Here is a 22,470-nt window from a genome sequence, read left to right as displayed (position 1 = left end):
CCTCGTAATAATAAGCACATTTCGCAAAACATATTCTATTGGGATATTTTACTGACTGAGAAATATCGTTGAAATTTAACGAGTGTTAAAAACTCAAATGACAGACATCAGATGTCATACGGCCTTATTTGCGATTCCCTCTAAAAGGAATGAGAATAAAAACTGGAACATCTGAATTTATATAAAAACATTAAATAAGCTTACTTCTATCAGATTGAAGAACTCATAGATTATGATGTATTGGAATAGGCGTCCTTAAATGGGCCACCCTGTACATCTATATTTCACAGAACATTTTTAATAACGCACACACAACTGCACAAATTAGAAAAATACATAAATCATCATCGAAATCGCGAAAATTGACGAGAGACTTTAATTTATTTAATGGTTTTTAACTTCCAGTCGAATAAAAGAAAAATCCTTAACACAACAGAACTCAGACCGACATTAAAAAAATCTAAAGGTTAAGCCTGAGATTAACATCATAATTTGGAATAAAATTAGCGAAACAAGCTCCTTATCGAATATCGAAACGAGAGCCATTTAAAATTAAAATCATCATCTATTGACTTTGGATAAAGGCTCTAAAGGGCTTATCCGAACTGAGTGCAAAGTACGGTTTGCGGGAAATCCACTTACAAGACACGGCCTTAGACTCTGGATGTGGCTGCTTTAGGTTTATATACATATCCTTTACTTAGTATTAAAATTACTTGTTTCATGAGATATTATTTTGGGACTCGTTTGTACATAAATACGATTGTTTGGTTTGTAAGCAAGCCGTGTAAACGTACCTCATCTTAAGGTCAAATTTGTGATTCAATTTATGGCGGATTCGGGCACCCGCACCATGCTGCACATTTAATGCGATAATATATCCGATTGTTTTTTACTGTCCTAGTTTCGTTATGTCGTTTTGTAACATATTTTGCCGGCCAAATTACCGCACAGGAGTAGGCATCCGATCTCGTCATTAGTGGTTACGATGTCAGCATTTAAGGTTGTTGCTGTTTTTATGAAGTTTGTAACCTATCGAGAAATAAAATGAGTGATATTAAACTGCACCAGTAAAACATCATGATCATAACTACTTGAGTCTGGAAATTAATCGGAGAAGCTCTTATTTATCAGTATTTTTTTAAATATTTCTAACCAATTTTCTCTTTTTTCGGCTGATCACAGGGAAATAAAATGAAATACAATCAAAACTTAAACCTATAATTTATTTTTTACACTAATTAACATTAAACTTAAAAACAAAACAACATAACAAAAAGGATCTTACGGCTTATCACACATCACTTTATTCACAATTACAGTAACACCTATAGTATTTTGATATATCGGATATACAACAGGCTGCTAAAAATCGGGTCATGTGAGCAACATTTTTTCCACCAAGTGTGAAAAATAACTTTTTCACATAACACCATTTCTGATGTTTAAATATAAACGTACATATTTACAAGTACTTAAGTACATAAAGCTGACTTGACGCTTTTTATGGCATTTGATAAATGTAAGGATCCTTGTAAATTTTAAAACATTCTTGCCACACCCTTAATAAAAATAAGATTCTCATTTATTAGGTTTTATTGAGAATTCTGAGGTTACATTGCCTTTTTAATAGCTTTTAGCTAACCGAAAACTAAATTTTTTTTGTTTAAATATACTTTGAAAAATAAATAAATAATCTATATCTTGATATAACTAGAGGAAATTTTAGTACCTAAGCCTGATCATCGCCTTGTGGTATATGCCTAAAAATCTTTGGTATTTTGTAGTATCAAAGTCAGTACAAATATTTCATTTCAGCAAGTAGAGTTGTACAACGGATTGAACCTAAGTATCATTGAAAATAAATATTAATAATTGAGCAATGCGCAACACTACTTTAAAACACTAAAATTAAATTTAACAGGTATGAAGACCTCTATATTTAAATCGACAGACATGTAGGTATCTTAAATAGTGACTGAATAGTTAATAAGCTGTTGGCTGAATGTCTTAATTAAGAATGCACAATGAGATATTTTGGCATTAGAAATTTGTAACTCAAATCAATATAAATTAGTGCATTAGTGTAGGCTTCATAAAGGAATCAGCATATGGCTTACAACATTAACTTGGAAACTGAGACTGGCTTCAAAAACTAGTTTAAATTATTGTCTAAAGTTATCATTTTAAAAGATTTGGTAAAAATCACGTTTTGGATAAAGTCAAATAGATTCACAGGCCTTCAACCTATACCAAATCAGTTATTACCAATATTAGTACGTGCCGACCCATTTACCATTGGAGAAACACCTCATCTCGGAAAATAAAAGAAATACAACAGAAGCATGATTGATTTTATATATTTTATATGAAATCTATAATTTATGGATTCGAAGATGGAACTTAAAGGAAACGGACAAAGTTGGAAAAGCAATGGAAAAAGAATAAAAAGGCAAGATAGAAAATAAGAAAATTACATAAAATCGTGAAAAATACGTTATTGTAATCAGAAATAAAAAATCAATAAAAGTGGCCAGGATTACTTCATTGTAAAAATTTGGAGTGAGAGAAATGCAAAAATCAAAAATAAAAATAAAATGAAAAATGCTGTATACAGTCTGTCTTAGATTTGGATGAACAGCATGGGGATCTCTGAAACAGTAATAGATACAAAGTGGTTTAAATTAGGAAAAAGTTGCGCAATTTAAAGTAAATTGATAATTTGTTTTTATACCGGCTAAAATCCGAATGGTTACGAAGATATTCGGAAAAAAACGAATTTGGCGGTTTTGGTTTTTTGCGAATAACCCTTATACGGTCACAGTTAGAGGAATAAAAGTTTTACACTATTAAACTACTTTTTTGAGAACTTCTTGGCAGTGTTGTCAGTTTTCTTGTTAAATCCTTAATTTTTGGAGATAGTTAAACTTTTGATTTTTATATGGACACGATATCGCATATTTACATTTATACAATCGTCATAAAATGTCCTTTTCAGCTATGTATTACAACTGGTAATTTTTCTCAGAAACTCTATAAGTAATAGCCATTAAAACGTTTTTTAATAAGTCGGCTATAATTTGGACCTATAGTAATGGTATATATTAAATAAATAAACGCTATGGAAACGTCAAAAATGTTTTAACCTTAAATTGACTTGACGTTTGCATAATTATGGTTCAAAATTTCCGAGAAAAATACCAATACATGTAATACATGGCTGAAAAAGAAATTTTATGACGCTTTTAAAAATGTAAATATTCAATATCCCATCCCTATGAAAATCAAAAGTTTAACAATTTATCTCCAAAATTAAGAATTTAACAAGAAAACTGGCAACACTGCTAAAAAGTTCTCAAAAAAGTGTCTTAATAACGTAAAACTTTTATTCCTCTAACTGTAACTGTACAAGGGTTATTTACAAAAAACTAAAACCACCAAATTCGCTTTTTTCCGAATATCTTCGTAACCATTCGGATTTTAGCCGGTATAAAAACAAATTATCAATTTGCTTTAGATTGCGCAACTTTTTCCTAATTTAAACTATTTTGTATATATTACCGTTTCCGAGATTCCCATGCTGTTCATCCTTATCTAAGACAGGCTGTATATATAGGGTTTGTGAAAAGAACCACAGCCTCTAGATATGAACTTTGACAAATATATGACGGTTTTGGTCCTTTTAAGGGCCAAATCTCCATAACCCATTAAATGAAAAATTTAACATTCTAGGGAAAAACCCATCAAAATTTTAGTATTAAGAATGAATAAAGACGGGTATCTCATTCCAAAAAAAAAATCAAATTGATATGTGTATTGAAGAATCTGTAGATTTCACAACGTTGCACATTCGAATTTTATATAAGTTGTATCGAGAAGTACCTAGACACCTAATATTTTCCATTACTGGACTTGACTGTTCAAATTCTTTCGACAAACCCTGTATATATTAGGGTTCAAAAGTATTTTCGATGTTTTTTATCTATCCGTTCTCCTACATTTATCGCCAATATGTTGAAAGTTATGGATTTAAAAGTGAACTTTTTTAAAATAAATTTCGATTAAGCCGAAAACGACGTGATCATCGACAAATTTGCATTTTAATATTATATTTGCATTTTAATATTAGCACCCCTATGCTACGCATGAACTAAGGCATAATGCTGAAATCATCCCAGTAGGTTAAACATGTGCAACGTTTCATGTATTATTATAGTAGGAAGCGATTTCGTTGGTTCTATGGCGCCTACTATTAAGGTTTCAGCATCATGCCACAGTTCATGTTGCGTTAATATTAAAATAAAAATATTTGAAAAACTGCAACAAATAATTAAGAGCTTGTTGAAAAAAAAAAGTATCAAAATTTAAAAACAACAACTCGATAATATGTAAATTTCTCCATAATGACGCGATTTCGAAAAATTTTTGAACAATTTTTTCGAAATGAGTTTCCCACCATATTTTTGGAAATTCCCTATAGGCCTGTGAATTTTAACCCACTAAAATTGCATTAAAAAATTTTTAGTCTCGATCACTGTGGTGATACTGACCGGGTTGACCATCATAAAGAGACATCTTTAGTCTCTTACATTTGGCCCTTCTGTTTTTAAACCAGAACTGTACATTCTTTGGTTCCAATCGAGGAAACTTTTGTCTGTAGGCCATACAATTGAGCTCCTCTGTGTACTTGATAATTAAATTATGAGAAGGGTGAGTATTAAGGGAGAACCATTGTTCTAAACGCGGCACCTCCGTAACAGGATCAATGAATGTCCTGTTTCTTTTGCGTCGCTCATCAACGGTCAAACTTGACATGTTTAAGGCGCCAGAACAGCTTGAAGGTACTGAATGTGCGAGACTAGGGATATACTGGCTCATGTACATAATGTTGTGGCTGAACATGGTATTGGGTACCAAGGGGAACCCCGAAGCAGCCATTTGTTCTAAGCTTTCATGGCTTCTTGGCATCAGATGATTGTTCATATCGGGGGATAAACGGTGGCGAATTGACCTACTTGGAGACGTGACGGTGTCATCATAGTGACTTTTGCTCTCATCTTCGGTTTCTCGATCGGTTTCGTCTTTGTAGATTATTTTGTTGTTATTCATATGGTCGCCAGATGAGTAATTTACTGGCTCCTCTTTGGGTTCTTCCTTGCAGTTTTCAATCTGAAATCAAATTAACACGTTTAAGTTTATTCACCTAGGGATAATCCCAAATAACAATATAAAATGTACAGTGTACAAAATATAAAATGTATAAAAATGTACAGAGAATCTTACGTTGTTCTAAATTGAAATATCTTCCGTAATTTTTGAAATTTTGGGCGCAATGAACAAAGCTGTACGCGAGACAAATTTGAAGAAGAATGGATTTGAAGAATACCTACTTTTAGGTGGAATACTATTTTACGAAAAAAAAATAATACTGAGGGTATCAAGCAACGAGTTAAATTGTAAAAGCAACCTCCAACCCCCCCCCCCCCCCCCCATCCTCCTCAAGGAGGCCTAAAATGGGCTTTTTATGAGTTTTCCAAGAGACAAGAAGCCTAATGTGTAAACACTATCAATTAACCAAATTTATAATTATTTATCTTTCTAAAACTACTTTCAAAGTAATTGAACGCTAATTAACACACTTAAAATCGTTACTTGGGTTGGATCATATTTAAACAAGCTTGGGTCGCATCTGATCATTAAAAATTGTCTACAATAGCATGAACTCAGATGCAACTCGAGCTTTACTGTCATTTACCTACTTGAATATCTGGATTTGGTGAAGCTGCTGATGTCACAGTTTTAGGACTGCCTCCCCTAGATTCCGACTTCCTATGGGTGGTCAACGATAAAGGAACTGAAGGGCTTGGAGATTGGTCTTCACCCAAATCATCATCTTCCATATCTGATCCCACATTAGAAAACTCATCGGACGTATGAGAGTTCTGAGGGCCTCTCCTTGGAATACTGTTTTTTAATCTGGGATCTGAGAGCCTTTCTGAGTTCAGATAGCTATCTCCCAAGAGAAATCCCCCATTTGTTGGACTAGGGCTAGTGAAGCCATTGACGGACAAATGCAAATTGGGGTTGATGTTTCGAACTTCCGCTCTCTTTTGGGCTGCCCGGGCGTTTTTGAACCAATAGACTACATTGTTAATATCCAGAGGCTTCCGACCACGTCGGGATTCAAGATTATTCAGCTCTTTTACATATTGTTGTATTTGTTGTCGGCTAGGATGCTGGTTCTCAGTAAACCACCTTTGCAACTTAGGTAGTTCCAATTCCGGATCAAAACTGGTCCGCATCCGAGTTTTCTGGGTAGGAAATTGGTTGTGAACTGTTTGCATAGCCGGATGGGACTCCGAAATAGTTCTATCCATAGGGGGAGTTGGTTGGGAAGGAACTGAATACTGGGTGGGGTAGGTAGGAATGAACTGCGATCTACTGGGTGGCATTTGCGAGTTCACTTGGGTGGACCACCACAGGTCGAATTTACGCCTGGTCTCCTCGGGTATTTCTGGGCAGCTCGCAGACGCTAATCCGCTTCGGCAAATCTGAGACAGGATCATCTGGAAACAACATGCCATTGGTTCACAAAAGTACCATTAAATACAAAAATGAACCCTGTAAAGTCTTAACAACACCCCTTCCTGAATTTTGAGACTGTTTTATTCTCACGATTGAAAAACAGAATAAACGACGATATAATCGCGAAGTAGGGTTTCGGAGATCAAGCTGGCGTGCTCTGTGCCATGCAGAAGGATTTTGATCTTATTAATTCCATGAAATAATGCTACATAATCTTATTAAAAGCGAGGTTACTGCTATTCTCTGCACCCTTAATACATTCATTGCCGTCTAATTCTTAAGATGTAATTCATAACCTTGTTAAATTCAGGGCGGTAGCTGTAACATTTTGGTCGATAACATTTTAGAACAGAGACTTGTGTTTCACGGAAAGCTAAAATTTTCATTTATTCTTACTGCTGGAAAGGTAGTTATTTGGGTAAAAATAAGAAAAAAATCATATGAACGTGTATTCGGAAATGCTTCTTGAGGGCACTATGAAGATATGACTTCGGTTTTTTTTATTATTACTTTACTACACAAACCCGTTTCCGATATCAGAGAATTTGTATTGTTATCCGTGGCGCCGAGTCAAGAATTGAAAATGTGCTTTTCCTTCTCGATGCGGTTTCCCCAAAACCGAGATTTTTTTAAGTCAAAATGCACATTGTGCCGCTTTTCGTTTCTTATTTTTAAAAAGCACAAAATGGGCGCCCAGTTCCTCCATCTTAATTCTACGCCACTGACGATGGTACTGATTTTATAATAAAACAAGATTTGCTAAAAATATATGCACGTGATTTCCGGACACCTTGTACTTATATGAAAGAGAGAATACACAATAAACGTGTCGCTTCAGAATACAAAATTACAAACTAGTTTTGCTAAATTTTTATGGCTGAGTACGCAAACCTGAACCCACACCTAAAAAAGTGAAAACAAATCGGTGTCACTAGTATTCCGGATTCACAGTTCTAACGCAAAGTAAGTCAAACTGAAACATTAGGTCCAGGGCATGTCACCTAAGCCCATAAAACGGAAAATATGTACCTTAAGACATCTTTTCGGGGATTTATGGCATATATCCGGATGTACCTATATCAGCACAGCCTCAAGAGTTTTGAAACCATGAAAAAACACTGCATCGGAATCGTAAAAAATAATCCCGATAAAGCCGAAATTTCTTGATGACGTAATTTCCGATTAATCAAAAATTTTGAAAATAATCGAAAATTAGTTTTTTTCCCAATATTTTTGATAATTGATTTTCACTTGTTTTTAGTTGATGGAGGACAATTTTCTTTTTTATAAATGTTGAATAATAAGAGAGGTTGATCCAATGACCCGCTTACGGCAAACACCCTGTACATACCAGCACATTTATCCAATTTGTTCTATCATGCCATAGGAGACGCAGAGTCAATTAAATAGGAAAAGTTTTGAAGAATTTTATGGGAGTCTCGCATGATCTCTTACCGTTTTTTGGAGAATCAACAAATGTGATATTCTGCATTTTAAATTCTGCTGTGTATTTCTTCTAGCAAAATGAATCTCGAACTGCGTGATAATGTGTTGCAAATCGTGTGAAAGGCGGTGTTTTGCGTGAATGTTTACCCCTTTCTCATTCCTATCTATTTTTACCGACTTTTCGAAATTAGACCTTCAACACGTAGGACCATGTTGGGACACACCGTATTTCAACATTGATAAAAAAATTGCGTAATTGTCTTCCACTGGGAAAAATAATTAAAAAGCATTACTCCACACTTAGATGCAAAAAGCGTCAAAAGGTCCACGACGAAACAGAAAATTATTGAATGCGGTCCTGTTCACGTTTGAGAGCTCGGCATTGTCTTAGACATCAGATTTAAGTATTGTTGAGTCGAATCTGGTATCAGGACTAACATCTAATTAGCATTAGAATAATATATACGCGTTTAAAAATTTTATAGGAATATCGAAGGTTTTAGGCCGCTACTTTCTGTCTTTTGATGGGTAAATTAGTTAATTAGCATCGTTTTACATGGGCGATGGTGTCGAGCTTCTAGTTTTTGATCGGTAATTTATGAGGGGATAAATACCATAACTTACACAAAACTTTTCTTGCTGGCAGCCAATTAAATGAATAAAAATAAACTGAAACATTTGCGGTTCAATCTTCAGATGCGTGTTTATACAACGAATTCTAAGCTTCCAGGCCCTAATCTTAAACATTGTATAAAACAACACGATGCACGTAATATTCATATTCAAAATGTTGTTATTACCTCGAAGAACATGAAATTATATGGTATTAATTGGCTTTGGCTTAACACAATCGAATATCTGCTGCTTACGGAAGCTTGGAATTAAACTATGGTTACTTAATTAAAACGATGTGTCGATTTAATTGCATGTCTTGAAGATTGGAGTACAAGATCTTTTTATTTTGCAACTGCTGACTATTCCTTAACACGCTAATGCTCGTACAAGTGTAAAAGAAAGACTCTTCAAGATTACAATCTCTCTTTAAGTAGTGTTTATATGTATTTAAAAACGTTTTAAATTGGTAGAAAGGTATGGGGCACCTACATACATAATCAATTCTTATGTGCCTGCAGCTACCAATATAGCACATCAATGCTATTCAGATGTTTCCAAAAGCTTGAAATTACTCAATGCCCATTTATATAATTGGGTAGAACCCATTTATGTCATCCTCAGTCATAATCAAGTGAAAAGGTATGAATTATAAGCCTGCGTTAGCGAGTTCAGTTGCAGATTATTTGGGAATATAACATACTTAGTTCTTTTATTGCATTTTGGAGAAAATTTATTTTGTCCACGGATATTTAAATATACGGTCATTATCATTCATCGGTTCGTAGACATGTAAGGACGGGCTTTATTATAGAGCGTCCCAGAAAAATATACAAGGAGAGAAAAATACTAACGTATTTCTAAACCGTCTGAGTTTATTTTGCCAAATTGGTCAATTTTTTATTATCAACAACTTCAATTTTCCCATATACAGGGTGTAACATATCATCATGGGGATATTTCAAGGGGCGATAGTACTCTGCAAAATAATAAAAAAATACTAATATGGTCAAAAATCAAACTAAAACTGTCAAAATTCATTTCCCATATACAGGGTGGTAACGTTTCACATGTTTTCTCATATTTTGTGTTTTTCTCATGTATACTTTGAGTTAATGTTTTGAAATTTCATACGTGGCTCATGTACTATTTTATCTTTTGTATATATTTATGGAAAACCCTGTATGAACTCTGATACTAAATTTTAATTCCTCCTTAATTGTTTAGTTTTTTGGACTCTTGAAGTATTTTCGTATCTTTCACCGTTTCGTAGAATTTGCAAAAAATATCTATCCATGCAAATCAAGAATTTAAAAGAAGTGAGGAAATAAAGTATAATCGTGCGTCTCAGTTATCCACTTTCTGAAGTAATTTGTAACATTTAATCAATTTAAAAAAAAATAAAAATACATCTAAACGAAAACAAAATAATAAAAAGTTGAAAATGTGCCACCCTGTATATCGAAAATGGTGCGTTTTTAACCATGTGTCTATTAGCATTTTTTTTATTGTTTTGCACGAACTATCGTTTCTAAAAATATCTTGGTAATAATATGTTATACCCTGTAGATCTCGAGCAACCTGACACAGTTCCTAACTTAGTTTATTTGAAATACTCTTTGTTCAATTTGGGCAAAATTCGGATTAATTGGGGTTGGTAAAAAAATATTTTAATAATGCAATTTAATTTTTTTTCCAGTAAAGGGTTGCTTTTAAATTATTTTTCGCTTCCATCATTTAAAAGCCCAAACAGAGAGATATGGTAATTATTATGAAATACTGTAAAAGAGTATCGTTGTCCTTTTGAAAAACCATAAATATATATACCAAAATTGTATAATATATCTACAACAAAGCGTTGTAAATTACATTAATTAAAAACAATTAATTTCATCAAACATCGAAGGCCGCTAGCGGGAAATCCAAGAATTTTCGAATATAAGTAATGTAAGTTAAATCTGTCTATTTTGACCTAAAGACCTTGGTGGTATGATTTTGTCCATTTTTGAGGACTCCCTGCATGCTCATCGTATAATATTTTTCTCAGTTTTCCGCTTTAAATATTACAAAACGCATGTGGTTAACCTAGATATGTTCATGAAGATAAGTATGTTAATTGAAAAGAAGTTGTTAAGCACCACATAAAATTGATATCAGAGACCATGTCCTGTATCGACGGAAATCCACGTTTTTATTTATAGTTAAGCCGTAAATCTTCAATCAGCTTAACTTAACTGGAGCTTTATTTCGTTTGTATTGCAGCTTATCTTAAGCCGTAACAGGAAGTTACGTTATGAGCTTCACAGAATGCAGAGCCAAAAATATGTCTCTAAGACAGTTGGTCAGGATGATTAATAACGGAAATACGACTTTAGCCTGTGAAAAGAAATAATGTCGCTTCCAGATAATTCTCAGTTGTGTCTAATGAGCTACTTCTACCATATCTTGACCTTTTTATTTGCGTCCTATAATAATATTTAATTGATTGACTATCAAACGGGTATAGGCACTTAACACGTCGGATTAAAACCATTTACACAACTTATTCGTTAGTTAATGATATTTAGGAAAACGAGAAAATTACACTTCTATTCCAATAACATTCCTTAATTTATAAATATTCATGGCAAATTCACTAATTAATTGTTTACTTGATTGGTGACATTTGGGTATTTGATGAGAAAAAAAAATTCCTTCACATTAGCACTATTTCACTTTTTGCTAAATTAATCTTGCCGGCCCACAGTAATTTATTCGGCAAGATTGTCACAATCAAATCAATTACCTCATCCAAAGGACATCCAGATGACAACAAAATCCCATGAGACTGCAGCAACAAGTACCTCAGCAGCTTATCTTTGATGTCGTTCAAGGACCCGGGCTTCCCCCGAAATACCTGGATCCTCAATGTAGCCACTGTGGACAATTCACTCAAAATGTCCCCCACAGTGACCAAAGGGTCATCAGAAATCTGATCGAAATTCAGGGATTTCCAGTTCTTTATCAGTACTGAGCCTTTGGCGGCAGCAGCACTTTCGGAGGAGTAGCCCAATCTGAAGAGGGCGGCTTGTACTAGGTTGTGGAAGGGGGTTCCTATGGGGATGATGACATAGGTGTCTGTTTCAACCATCGGCCTTCGCCTCCACACACCTTGATGGAAGCGGTTGTCTTCTAGTACGGAAATTGCTTCTACTATGCAGTGGACTGGAATTGATTTTCCTACAAGAAAATAAGGATACTAATTAATTTTTTTTGCTGTTACGAGAATGTTGGGTAAATGTATACCTGTGACGTTTAAATACAACTTGCATGTGTTTATGTACCTGCTAAATTGTTTTAGTGGAATTCCTATACCGGGTGTCCAGGCGAATCCTAGACACAGGAGATTAACATCACATTACACACAACAACACATCTAGAGCCGTTTTTGCTCAAACCGTCTTCAACTTTGAAAAATTTGAATGTCCCGCGTAACAGTTTGAGGCCACGATTGGTCAGAGTCAATGTTAGTGTTAAATAAACACAAATTAATTGGGTCTTTACAATTCATAAATAGAAGCTTCTTGATAAAAAATAAGTTTATTTTCAAAACCCGTATATACAATTTTTCAAAAATGATCATAAGGAGAAATGTGTGTTTTGCATTTAATCTAAAATTTCCCACAGATATTCTGTCTAGTGAGTGAGACAAAAGATATAGGTTATGTCTTTATGTTATCCTCTTAGGTTAATAAGAAACTTGTTTATTTACCGTGGAGCTGTCAAAGCAGATCACATGATAATTATCCTCAGGTTTTCCATTGATTTTTCACCGAATTAACTCGTCAATAAGTTAAATATTGCTTTGGAATTAGCAAAAAAGAAAAAAAATCATTTGACATGGGGTTTTTACTCTTTTGTTATTGGCGACTTCGTGTTTGTTTAATTCTGATCTTGACCCTGACCAATTGTGGCCTCGAACGGTTACGCGGAACATTCAAAATTTTCAAAGTTGAAGGCGATTTGAGACAAATCGCCTCCAAATTACAGAATTGAAAAAATTGCGGAATAATGGCCGGTCTTGAGTACTATGACCTCCATGTAAAAGTTTTTCAATTGGATAAATTCGTGCGAGAGCAAAAAATAAAAACCGATTTCCAAAGTTAATCTCCTATGTCCAGGGTTCGTCTGGACACCCGGTATAAATTTTTATGTAGACCGTCCCAGTTAGTCTAAGTTAATGAAAGCACATTAACCCAAACAAAACTGATTATAGGTTGAACATGTTACTTAAGGTTACTAAATGTTACGCAATATACATATGTTAAGGTGATTTCTCAGACGTGAACAATAAATCTAATTCCATTTTCAATGTCTGCCTTTGAAGTAGGTACTTAAGAGGAAATAAGTTGGCCTTGTATTAAAAGCTGAAGAACATAATGCTTATATGAGTTCCCAATTTTCCGGCGTACGCCTGTAATCCAAAACCAATATATTTGACATACACCTAATGAATATATCAGCTTGGACAAGGGAATCTGTGGCGTTGGGAGATAATCCTGTCCAGAGAGGCCTGGCAAATCCCAAAACGTTTATCTGCTTTTCTCGTTGATCCTGCGGAATCCACTGGTCGCGATTTCCTCTTTTGAAACCTGTTCTATATTAAATGGCCTTCCAGCTCTATATTTTATCCGATACCTGCTTATGGTTAAACCGTAAGCTAAAGCTTATGCTTTATTATTTTCTGCTTATATTGACTTCCAAAAGGATCTTGTTTCGATACTTGGTGAGCTTCGTGTCTATATGTGGCTTTGAATTTCTGTGATCTTTAGCCATTTTGCGGGATTGGGAAATAAGTATTGCATGTTCCGTATCTTGTAATTTTATGAGTTCTGATAAAGATCTTTCGGTAGATTAATAGAAAGAACTTGGAAGGATAAGCATGCAATTAGGATGTAATTGGCGCTCTGAAAATTAAAGAGGATTAGGGCGTTTTAATTAATTCCAAGGGTAATTATTATTCTCTTGGTTATTACTTTAATCGGTTATCTTTTTCCATAAATTACCAGTACATTGAAACCGTTTTAACATACAGAAATTTCAGCTGCTTTTTCAGTACATCTTAAAGATCTTCTGCCATCCGTTTTAAATCAGTATCACAAATCCACCGTGAAATCGTATTAGTGCGAGAACAGAGCAGAGACAGGACTTGTAGTACAAACAGTATTGCGGGTTCGAAGACCCTTAAAACTATATGGGAGCCCTTCCTCATTGTTACCGACTGCCAACTCTTTCTAAGTTGCCAGAATTAAAACTTTGGACTAACAAGTCTTAAGCTAATAAGAAAATGGATAGAAATAAGCCGTGTTGTGTAAGTCGCTTTGGCCTTGTTTTAGCAAGCCTTGTGGCGTTATTCGGAGGACCTATTTTAAATCCTCCAGCTCATAACTCTATACCAGTGACGTCCGAATTTTATTCAAAAATACAGCTTTCTTTAATTAAGACATTACTCGACTATAATCCTGCTGCAGAGTTATGTTAACCTGATTACAAATGCTTTAAAACCACTAATTAAACGTTACCTTCTACACGTTACTTGCAAGTGGAACTCTGAGCTCATCACGCGTTTGTTAAATAGGCCGAAAATTTATGGTGTTTTATCCATACTACATAACAAACCTTAATATTAATTTGACCAGATCAGAATGTTAAGAAACTTGCTTATGTGGAAGAAGGAAGGCAAACTGCATATCTTATTTATGAAAGCGAACCGAGACAAACAGTTCAACCAATTTCGTTAGTTAAACATTTTGAGCTACCTGGCCAATAAAATCGATCACAGCGAACGAATTTTATTGTTCGAAGTATTCTTCTAACTGAATCCTGGAAGTGGTAATTATCGAGTAACAGTTAAAAATGTGCAAATTGTGCCTACTCGATCGAGATTTCAAGTAGCCTAGTTTCCCCATAAATTCGTACCCTTAATCAATCAATCAGAGTTGCAATAAATTTACAAATTAGGTTAAAACCCGATCAGTTAACAAAGGGTTCACTATGTATACCTATTTGAACTTGGATCAAATTCAGGAGCCCGGTATCAGTCTTCTAGATATTACTACTGTAGTTTACGTTCTCTGGCTTCACTATCGTCGGAAAAGTGCGTTTGATGCATACAGAGTGTCTCACCAGTGCATAGTTGGTGAATATCTCTTAATATTAGAGTGAAATATGAGAATTCTAGGAAGACATGTTGCGCATATTTTAAAATTATCGGAAAATGTATAGGATGTCTCAAAGAAGGGTAAGTGAAGCGTCTCTCAATTATTCAAAAGTACCTACTTCCGGGTAAACGATAAAAATATCAAAGTTAAATCGTTAAATTATGTGCTCTATACTCTCAAAATTTTTCAAGGAAAACCGATTTCGGCTCGTACTCCTTAGTGGTCGATATCTCTCTAGGGGGCTCTAGGATAAATGAATAGAGGAACTTGTCGTTTTGTTTTAATGGGTTCTATATAAATCTAGGAAATTGCTCATACAGCCTGGAACACCGTGTATATAATGAAGACCATCAAGTTTCACCCCAAAAATTTTCTCTTTTCGAGATTTTAAAACGAATTGTAGATTTGGGTGTTTTGTGAAACAAGATAAAAAAGACATTTTACTTGGAATTGTCTCATTTCTTCTTCTACCACTTATTTGGCTATTAATTTTTTCCTTTTTTACTGTAATTTTTACGCAATTACATTAAAATGGTTAAGGTGAGAGCGAAACGGTTTTTTCATAGCTAACGTGACTGTCTCACTTGCACCTGGAACTCGCCATTTAATTTATCAAAAAGCAGAGGCGTACAGAAGGTCCTTTCTGAATCTATAAAAACAGAAATATCTTAATTAATTTAACTTATTCTTTTTAGAAAGAAATTAGATTTTCAATGGACATGCCATGCCACTAATTATATAGAATTTCAGTTACTTCCATTCCCAATTCACAAATTGTGCATTTTAAATAAAATAATTCAGCAGCGTGGTGAAGAATAATGTTTCAAAAACTATGAAAACATATTTTAATAAACACTTTTCAAAAACTAGTTATGCGTTTTGGAAATTTGTTCCGCCTCTGATTTTGTGAAAAATCAGTCCGCGAAAATTCTTCGCTTGAAATGCGCGATAATTGTAGTCCTATTACAGCTACTTACAGCAATTTATTTTTGATCCTAAATGTGCATGCGTGTAATAAAAATTGAAGGAATTTTTAGGAACATTGCAAACCGTAAAGTGACCTTAACTTACCTACATGACCACTTCCTCCCAGCGATGATCTCAAACGGTTCTCGAAAATCATTTACTGGTCCATCGAGTGTGGGAAAGCCTCTAGCGAATTTTGCTTTAATATCTCGATACATATGAATATTAGAAAAGAAGGGGTGAAACTTTTGGTCTATACTGTATATTACATAGATACCTTAATTTTTCGATTATCTCAAACGGAAATTTCTTAGAATAAGTCGGGTATAGATGAGAGAAATAGGAAACTGAGTACTGGTTGGTGGTGATAACTTACTCTTCATAAGAAGAGAGGCCGGAGTTTCGACTATTTATCCAGTATTCTTCAGGGCGGAAAGCAGGAAAGTGCCGTAAAAGGCGTAATAGCAGACGAAAGATTGTTCACAAAACATGTTTTCGTAAAGAATAAAGTGTTTTTATTGTCCTCAACCTGCGACGTTGGATTCCATTAGTAAGATAAGAAAGTGAAGTTAATTATGTTGTTCTCTATATTTTTTAATTATTTTTGTTGCATTGTAGTAGCTATTTTTTCTTCAGCACATGGCAACTCTGAGGGTAAATTGGAATTCCTCTGGAATGGGATAGGTAAAACCACAACGCCTCAGAAGACAAGTGGAAGTGGCGTGAAGTCGACAGTTAGTAGCAAGTCCCCAACATCAACTAATAAACCCACGCGTGGAATTAGATCCTTTAGCCTGCCCTGTCTATGCTAATCTTGTTAGGTTAAGAAGGTTTCTGCATATTACAGAGCTTTAGCCTAAGGCGGGGGTCGGGCGCTTCTCAGGATTAGTTGAGAGCTTAGGCCCCACACCCTGCCAAACAAAGGCCTCTAAGGTATTGTAAGTCGGTCGACTTATTTTCCTTTTATTAAGACCAGTTCGGACGACAATGCAGATGCTGCGAGCCGCGTTCTCAGGACCGGAACTGCCGAATAACAATGCCGGCACTCAGGAAAACCCTGCTTTCTTATCTACAGGAATTATCAAATCGTAATTATACTTTCGGGAGTAAGTCTGAACAGTACATTTTATTCACTTATCACTTCCCAGCTAGATATAAATGTTCTTAAAATTGGTTCAATCAAGCAAACAAAAGAAATCACTGGGATGTGTCAAACTTATCTTTAAATGTGCCAATTCTAACTAATAAATAAATAAATAAATAAATAAATAAATAAATAAATATATATATATATATACAGATACGAGCAAAAAAATAGCGTCACCTACTTTTCGATTTTGTGTTTTTTTGTAACTTTCTCCAACATTTTCTTTAATATACGACACACCGACGTCAAATTACTTGTAGATAGTTCTTAAAAGTGTTCAAAGAACGTGTTGTGTTTATAATTTCACTCATCTCAACTGGTAGAAAAATATTCAACTTAAAGCTGTGAGCGCATAGGTGACGCTATTTTTTTGCTCGCATCTGTATATATTCTATTTTATAAATAGCAACCTCACTTTTTGATGAGACCATTTGAAAGAGAACATTAATCCGAAACGTGCAAGAGAGCCATATAATTGTCACTAATATAAAAATAATAAAACAAAATGAAGGTGACAGTTAAAAAACTACAACTTCTAATTAGAGCAACTGCGCATGCGTTAATACGTGAATATTTTAAATGAAAACGTCCCACATAGTACGTGGCGCGCAGTAGATAGTTGCGTCGGAAAACTGTTTCGGCCTCCTGCCTTGAAGGATTTATATCGAACTGAGTAGCTTCACTTTCGACCTGTTACGAAGGACTGACGTTATCCTAATATTTCTCCTCAATCTACAGATATGGCTAGTTTCAACCGAACAACATGAAATTTGTCGCTCTTTGAAATGAAAATTTAAAAAATATAAATGTTAAACATTTTTCTGACAAGAAGAGAAAGACGAATTGCGCACGTGATTAAATAATTTCGAAATGTATACAAGGGTCCGTAGAATTATCCTCTTATCTCAAAAACTATAAAAGTTACAAAAAAACTTTAATATACAAGTTCTTTAGTATATTGTCAATATAATTTTTAAAGTATTTTGGATAGCTCGTCAAATGAAGAAAGAGACGCGGTTAATCGTAGATTGGCGTGTGCTTGTGGCTTTGCGAGAGACCCAGTTCAGGTAATCTAGGTTTGTACGGTGAAATAAGTTCGCTTTAATAAGGTAATATGGTTGGACTATATAGAGTCTTGTTTCGCAGCTCGTTCACCTCATCTCCTTCCCTCCGAATGCGCCCTATCTCTCGGGCTTTCACCCTGACCAGTAAAAATCCTATGTTTTAAGTTCACCAAAGCCTCAAAATACCATTTCATATCAACAGAAATAGTTTTAATTAATTACCATGTAATTGCCCACAAATAAGTAGTACAGACTAAGCTATAAAATAAACCAAGTTTCAAGGAAACGTGAAAACCTTGCAATGAAGTCAATAACAGGAAAATGGAAAATATAAAATACAGCGTCGAATCAAAATTTAACTATATGGACAGTGAAGTAATTTTTTACAACAGTTTTTAACTTGCCTTAATTAACAGCTAAATCTCAACCACACGGTTAAGCAAGTTGTTCAAAGTTTGTGGAATTGCATCGTTTTTATCCTGGAGAACAGCAAGTTAATTGTAACCCAAATTTTACCCCGCATGTTTTAAACTTGGAAGAAATAGTTAAGGGATAGTTCACCTAAAACTTTTAAGAACGCCCTTGAAAGTGGTAACTTTATTGAAAAATTAAGTAAAAAATAGCAATGTATTTCGCTTTGTGTTACTTGCCTTTCAAGCCATATGTTAGGCAGTTGTTACGTAGTATGGCAGTACTGTTGTCCGTCGGTATTATTATTAGTATTTATATAAGAACCAAACGAATAATCTGGTTGAAGTAGCAATGACCCCAGAAGTAGATAATTTAGTTATTATCATGTAAAACAAAACTAAATCCAAGTACCTACCTTATTGATTTTTAAACTCCTACAAGATTTTACCACTTGAGCAAGTTTGCCGTGTCCAAGGCGACTTTCTTTCCTTTCTCTCTATAGATTATATTGTTTACTATCTGTACATTCAGAATTTAATTTGATAAACAAGGGGGCGTTAAGGAAGGAAGACCTTTAAGGGCCCGGTCCTGGATAGTGACTACAACAACTCCGTCCGGCAAATCTCAGGGATCCGGACCAAGACCTAATCCCACGGCTCACCGCTCGCTCTATAGTCCACTAGCCGCTAATCCCACTGGCTCTAATCCAGCAGGGCTGACCACCGTCTTAACTGGGGCTCATATTGCCTTCCGGTCCTTTGTTCCTGCTCCACTGATCAATATTGCAACCTTATTAAATAATAAGACCAACTATAATAACTACTGTGTCCGAAGTAAGCTTCATCTATACAAGATTAATTCCCGACGTAAACTTTCCTAACCCGTTCTTAAAGCACCTCTTCTTAAGGATTATTGTTTGTTGCCAAACAGTCTTTGTTTGTTACCTGGACAGGGCTCTGCAGTGATCATTGGCGTACTCCGATTATTCCTGTGGCATACAATTTTGATTCAATGAAGTCATTCAGAAAACGTATTTTCATCACAGACTCGTAAAGTGTGTTTTTTTTTGTTGGATGAGTCAGTTCGTACCTATAAGACATTCGATAAAAAACCTTATTTTGGGGCAAATACGTTTTATAATTCCAAGTATTGGTACGCGCTTGGTTTTTGAGATATCTACAGAAAAAATTGTGTTCTTGCACTGGTGTTTTTTAATATTTTAATTTCACAACTCTCGCAGTTCTGAGATATTGGATTCAAATTTGTATACTGTACGATAAATTTTCATTGAATATCAACAGGCGAACAAAAACCTACAGGGTGATTTCTTGGTGGTCAGGCTGCGGTCACGAATCTTCGCTTGATGAGTACGTATGTTTTACTGCTTTATAAGTTTCAAAATCATATTGATATGTAGGATTTTATGGACGATGAAAAGTAACTTAAAGTCCAAATTTGAATGAGACATCTCTGTAAAAATTACAAAAAATTTAAATTGACTATTTTATAATTTGCTTGGGTCTGTTGAGTACGAGTCCAGTAGGATGATAATAAAGTGGTGCTATAATTATTCATTACTGAAAATGGTCGGTTTAGGGTGAGCTCATTTTTTAAAATTTTGCACACCAATTATCATCAACGAAGGAATATTTTTTATACAAGAAAATCATGGGCGGCACTACGGGGCACGCGTGATTGTTAGGAATTTTGACTATACCCCACAACCCCACTCCTGAATTTCATTTTTTTTTATGCCGAAATGTACCTGCTTTAAGCCTGAAATGTACCTAGGAAGCAAATTGGAGGACTTAACTAAAAACACAGAAAGATCTTTTTCAATGCAGGTACACCCCGTACCATACCTCGACAGGAATTTGAAAAAAAAAGGGGTAAGATCATGGAATTGCAACAAATTATCAAAATTCCTAATAAAAATCTTTTCAAACTTGCCATTGTGAAAGTGAATTTGTCAAAAACTGAGGCTTCGTAGGTAGAGAATGTACAGTTGTGAGAGAAAGGTAGAATTAAGTAGAGCGTCACAGTTTTTTGTGCAAGACCGAGAAATTCAGATATCAATCTGGAAAAACATAGAATACGGTTCTTGACATCAACATTATTTACCTTGGTAATTTAGCCTTAATATCTATGGTCAATGTAGTTCCAGCATTTTCGACAAGATTATTTTTCCTTTCTCATGTTCTCTTCTCGCATAAGCTTTTCGTCTTTCTTTGTTTTTTTTTCTGTCCTCATTGTTTGTTTGAAAATCCGCTACAGAAGTTTCCACTTTTACTTAATTAGCTAAAAACTCCTCACCATTATTTAGGTCAGAAAGTTTTTCGTGTTTAAATGCCTACGTAAATTCGAGAAGAAGGCTTTCTCGATTGGAGTGTTGAAGTCTTTGCATTTGCTTCAATCTCCCACTTCATCAGTGAATGAATAATTAATTCCAAAGCGATGTTTACACACACATTAATGGTCAATAATTTGTCAATCGATAATACTGATGACTTTGTGAAGCAAACTGCTCCTGCTTATCCATTTATTTAATTCGGTTACAAGTAATACAGTTGTTCCTTAGTTTTTAATTGGCAGAAGCAAATATTCCATTTTAAATGCACAAGTGCTTTAATTGTTCTTGATTATCTGTTAAATTTTCTAAAAATTGCTGGAACATCATATACGTGGCTACCAATAGACTCATAAATTTTTGAAAGTGACTCTAATTTCCCGTAAGTGCCTGCACGCAAGTAGTCGCAAACGTAAGTATCTATAGGGTGTCCCGGTTTGTTTTGGACAAATTAATATGGGAAATAGACCTCATCATTTTAAGCAAAAAATTTCATATGAACATGGGTCGGATCTCGATCGGTAGGGGAGTTACGGGATGATCAAATTTAAGAAAAAAAAAAAAGGTTTTTATTTTATTGTGCTGGACTTACTGCAGATAGGCCCTTTAAATTTTATATGCATATTAGGGAATAGGTACTGCTTAAAACGAGAGAAAATTTCCTTCGATTAGCTTCATCCATTACCATTTTCCCGTATTTGTTGATGAACAACTTGAAGTGCTTTGCGATTGACTGATCTCCTTGCATTCTTATTGCCATGGAAAATCAGTATGTCAAATTGAGATGTCAAATGACGAATGTGGTAAAAAAATGTAATTTTGATAGTTAAACTAATATGAAGTGTTAAAATAATATGAGCTTCTTAACGTGTGTAAATCCGCCTGAATTTATAAATGAATTATTAATTTATGAAGAAATGAAACAGAATACGATCAAAAATTAAGAGAAACAAAATTTAGGTAGTAGATGGGAGAAGTTAAAAAATATTTAAAAAATCACCAGTGGCGCACGAGCAAATTTTTTCAAAGGATTTTATGAATCGAGATTTTGGAAAATGCAGGATTCTATATAGTAATTGTAGGAAATTTACTCTCGTTTTAAGCAGCACTTATTACCTAATGTGCATATAAAATTTCTAGAGTCTATTTGCAGTAGGTCAAGCATAATAAAATAAAAACCTTTTTTTTTTTTTTTAACACCCTGTAAATTCGCTACCGATCGAGATCCGACCCATGTTCATATGAACTTTTTTGCTTAAAATGATGAGGTTTATCTCCCATATTAATTTGTCCGACACAAACCGGGACACCCTGTATAGTAGTTGGATATAGCGATAGTAATGCGGGTCTGTGTGAACTAAGAGGGATAATTTCTTATTTAGACAAGACTAGAAATTATCTACTGTTAATAGGTAACACTTGTTTATGGTAATTAATTTAATAAAAAACTGTTTGCGTCAATATACGTAGGAAAATATTGTCATCTTACGACATGTGTGTCAAGCACATTAAACGTACCCGCTATTATACTAAATAATGAATCAATAAAATGTTTTAATTGTTCAACAACAACATCATTATTCTGTTCAACCCAGAAAACGAAAAGGAATGAGGATAAGGAATATCGTTAGTCTTCCTGCTTCTTCCAAACGCATAATTAATTAAACCATGACATATCTTAATTAGCGAGCA

The 22,470-nt window shown here is 34.6% G+C and overlaps 1 protein-coding gene across 2 annotated transcripts in view; it reads right to left on the bottom strand.

The window, feature by feature from the left end:
• Positions 1-1,214: 1,214 nt before the first annotated feature.
• Positions 1,215-22,470, bottom strand: part of dve (SATB1_N and homeodomain domain-containing protein dve) — a 43,215-nt gene continuing 21,959 nt past the window's right edge. For both annotated transcript variants that reach the window (XM_066402750.1, XM_066402751.1), the window contains 3 exons: positions 11,429-11,862; positions 5,760-6,566; positions 1,215-5,169 (listed from right to left, as the gene is read on the bottom strand). In XM_066402750.1, coding sequence (XP_066258847.1) covers positions 4,522-5,169; positions 5,760-6,566; positions 11,429-11,862 — 1,889 coding nt within the window. In that variant the 3' untranslated portion in view covers positions 1,215-4,521. The remainder of the gene's footprint in view (positions 5,170-5,759; positions 6,567-11,428; positions 11,863-22,470) is intronic.

This window comes from Euwallacea similis, chromosome 27 (assembly GCF_039881205.1).
Source record: "Euwallacea similis isolate ESF13 chromosome 27, ESF131.1, whole genome shotgun sequence".
NCBI lineage: Eukaryota > Metazoa > Arthropoda > Insecta > Coleoptera > Curculionidae > Euwallacea > Euwallacea similis.
The sequence above is the reverse complement of the archived record's forward strand: the minus strand, read 5'-3'. Positions and strand labels throughout refer to the sequence as shown.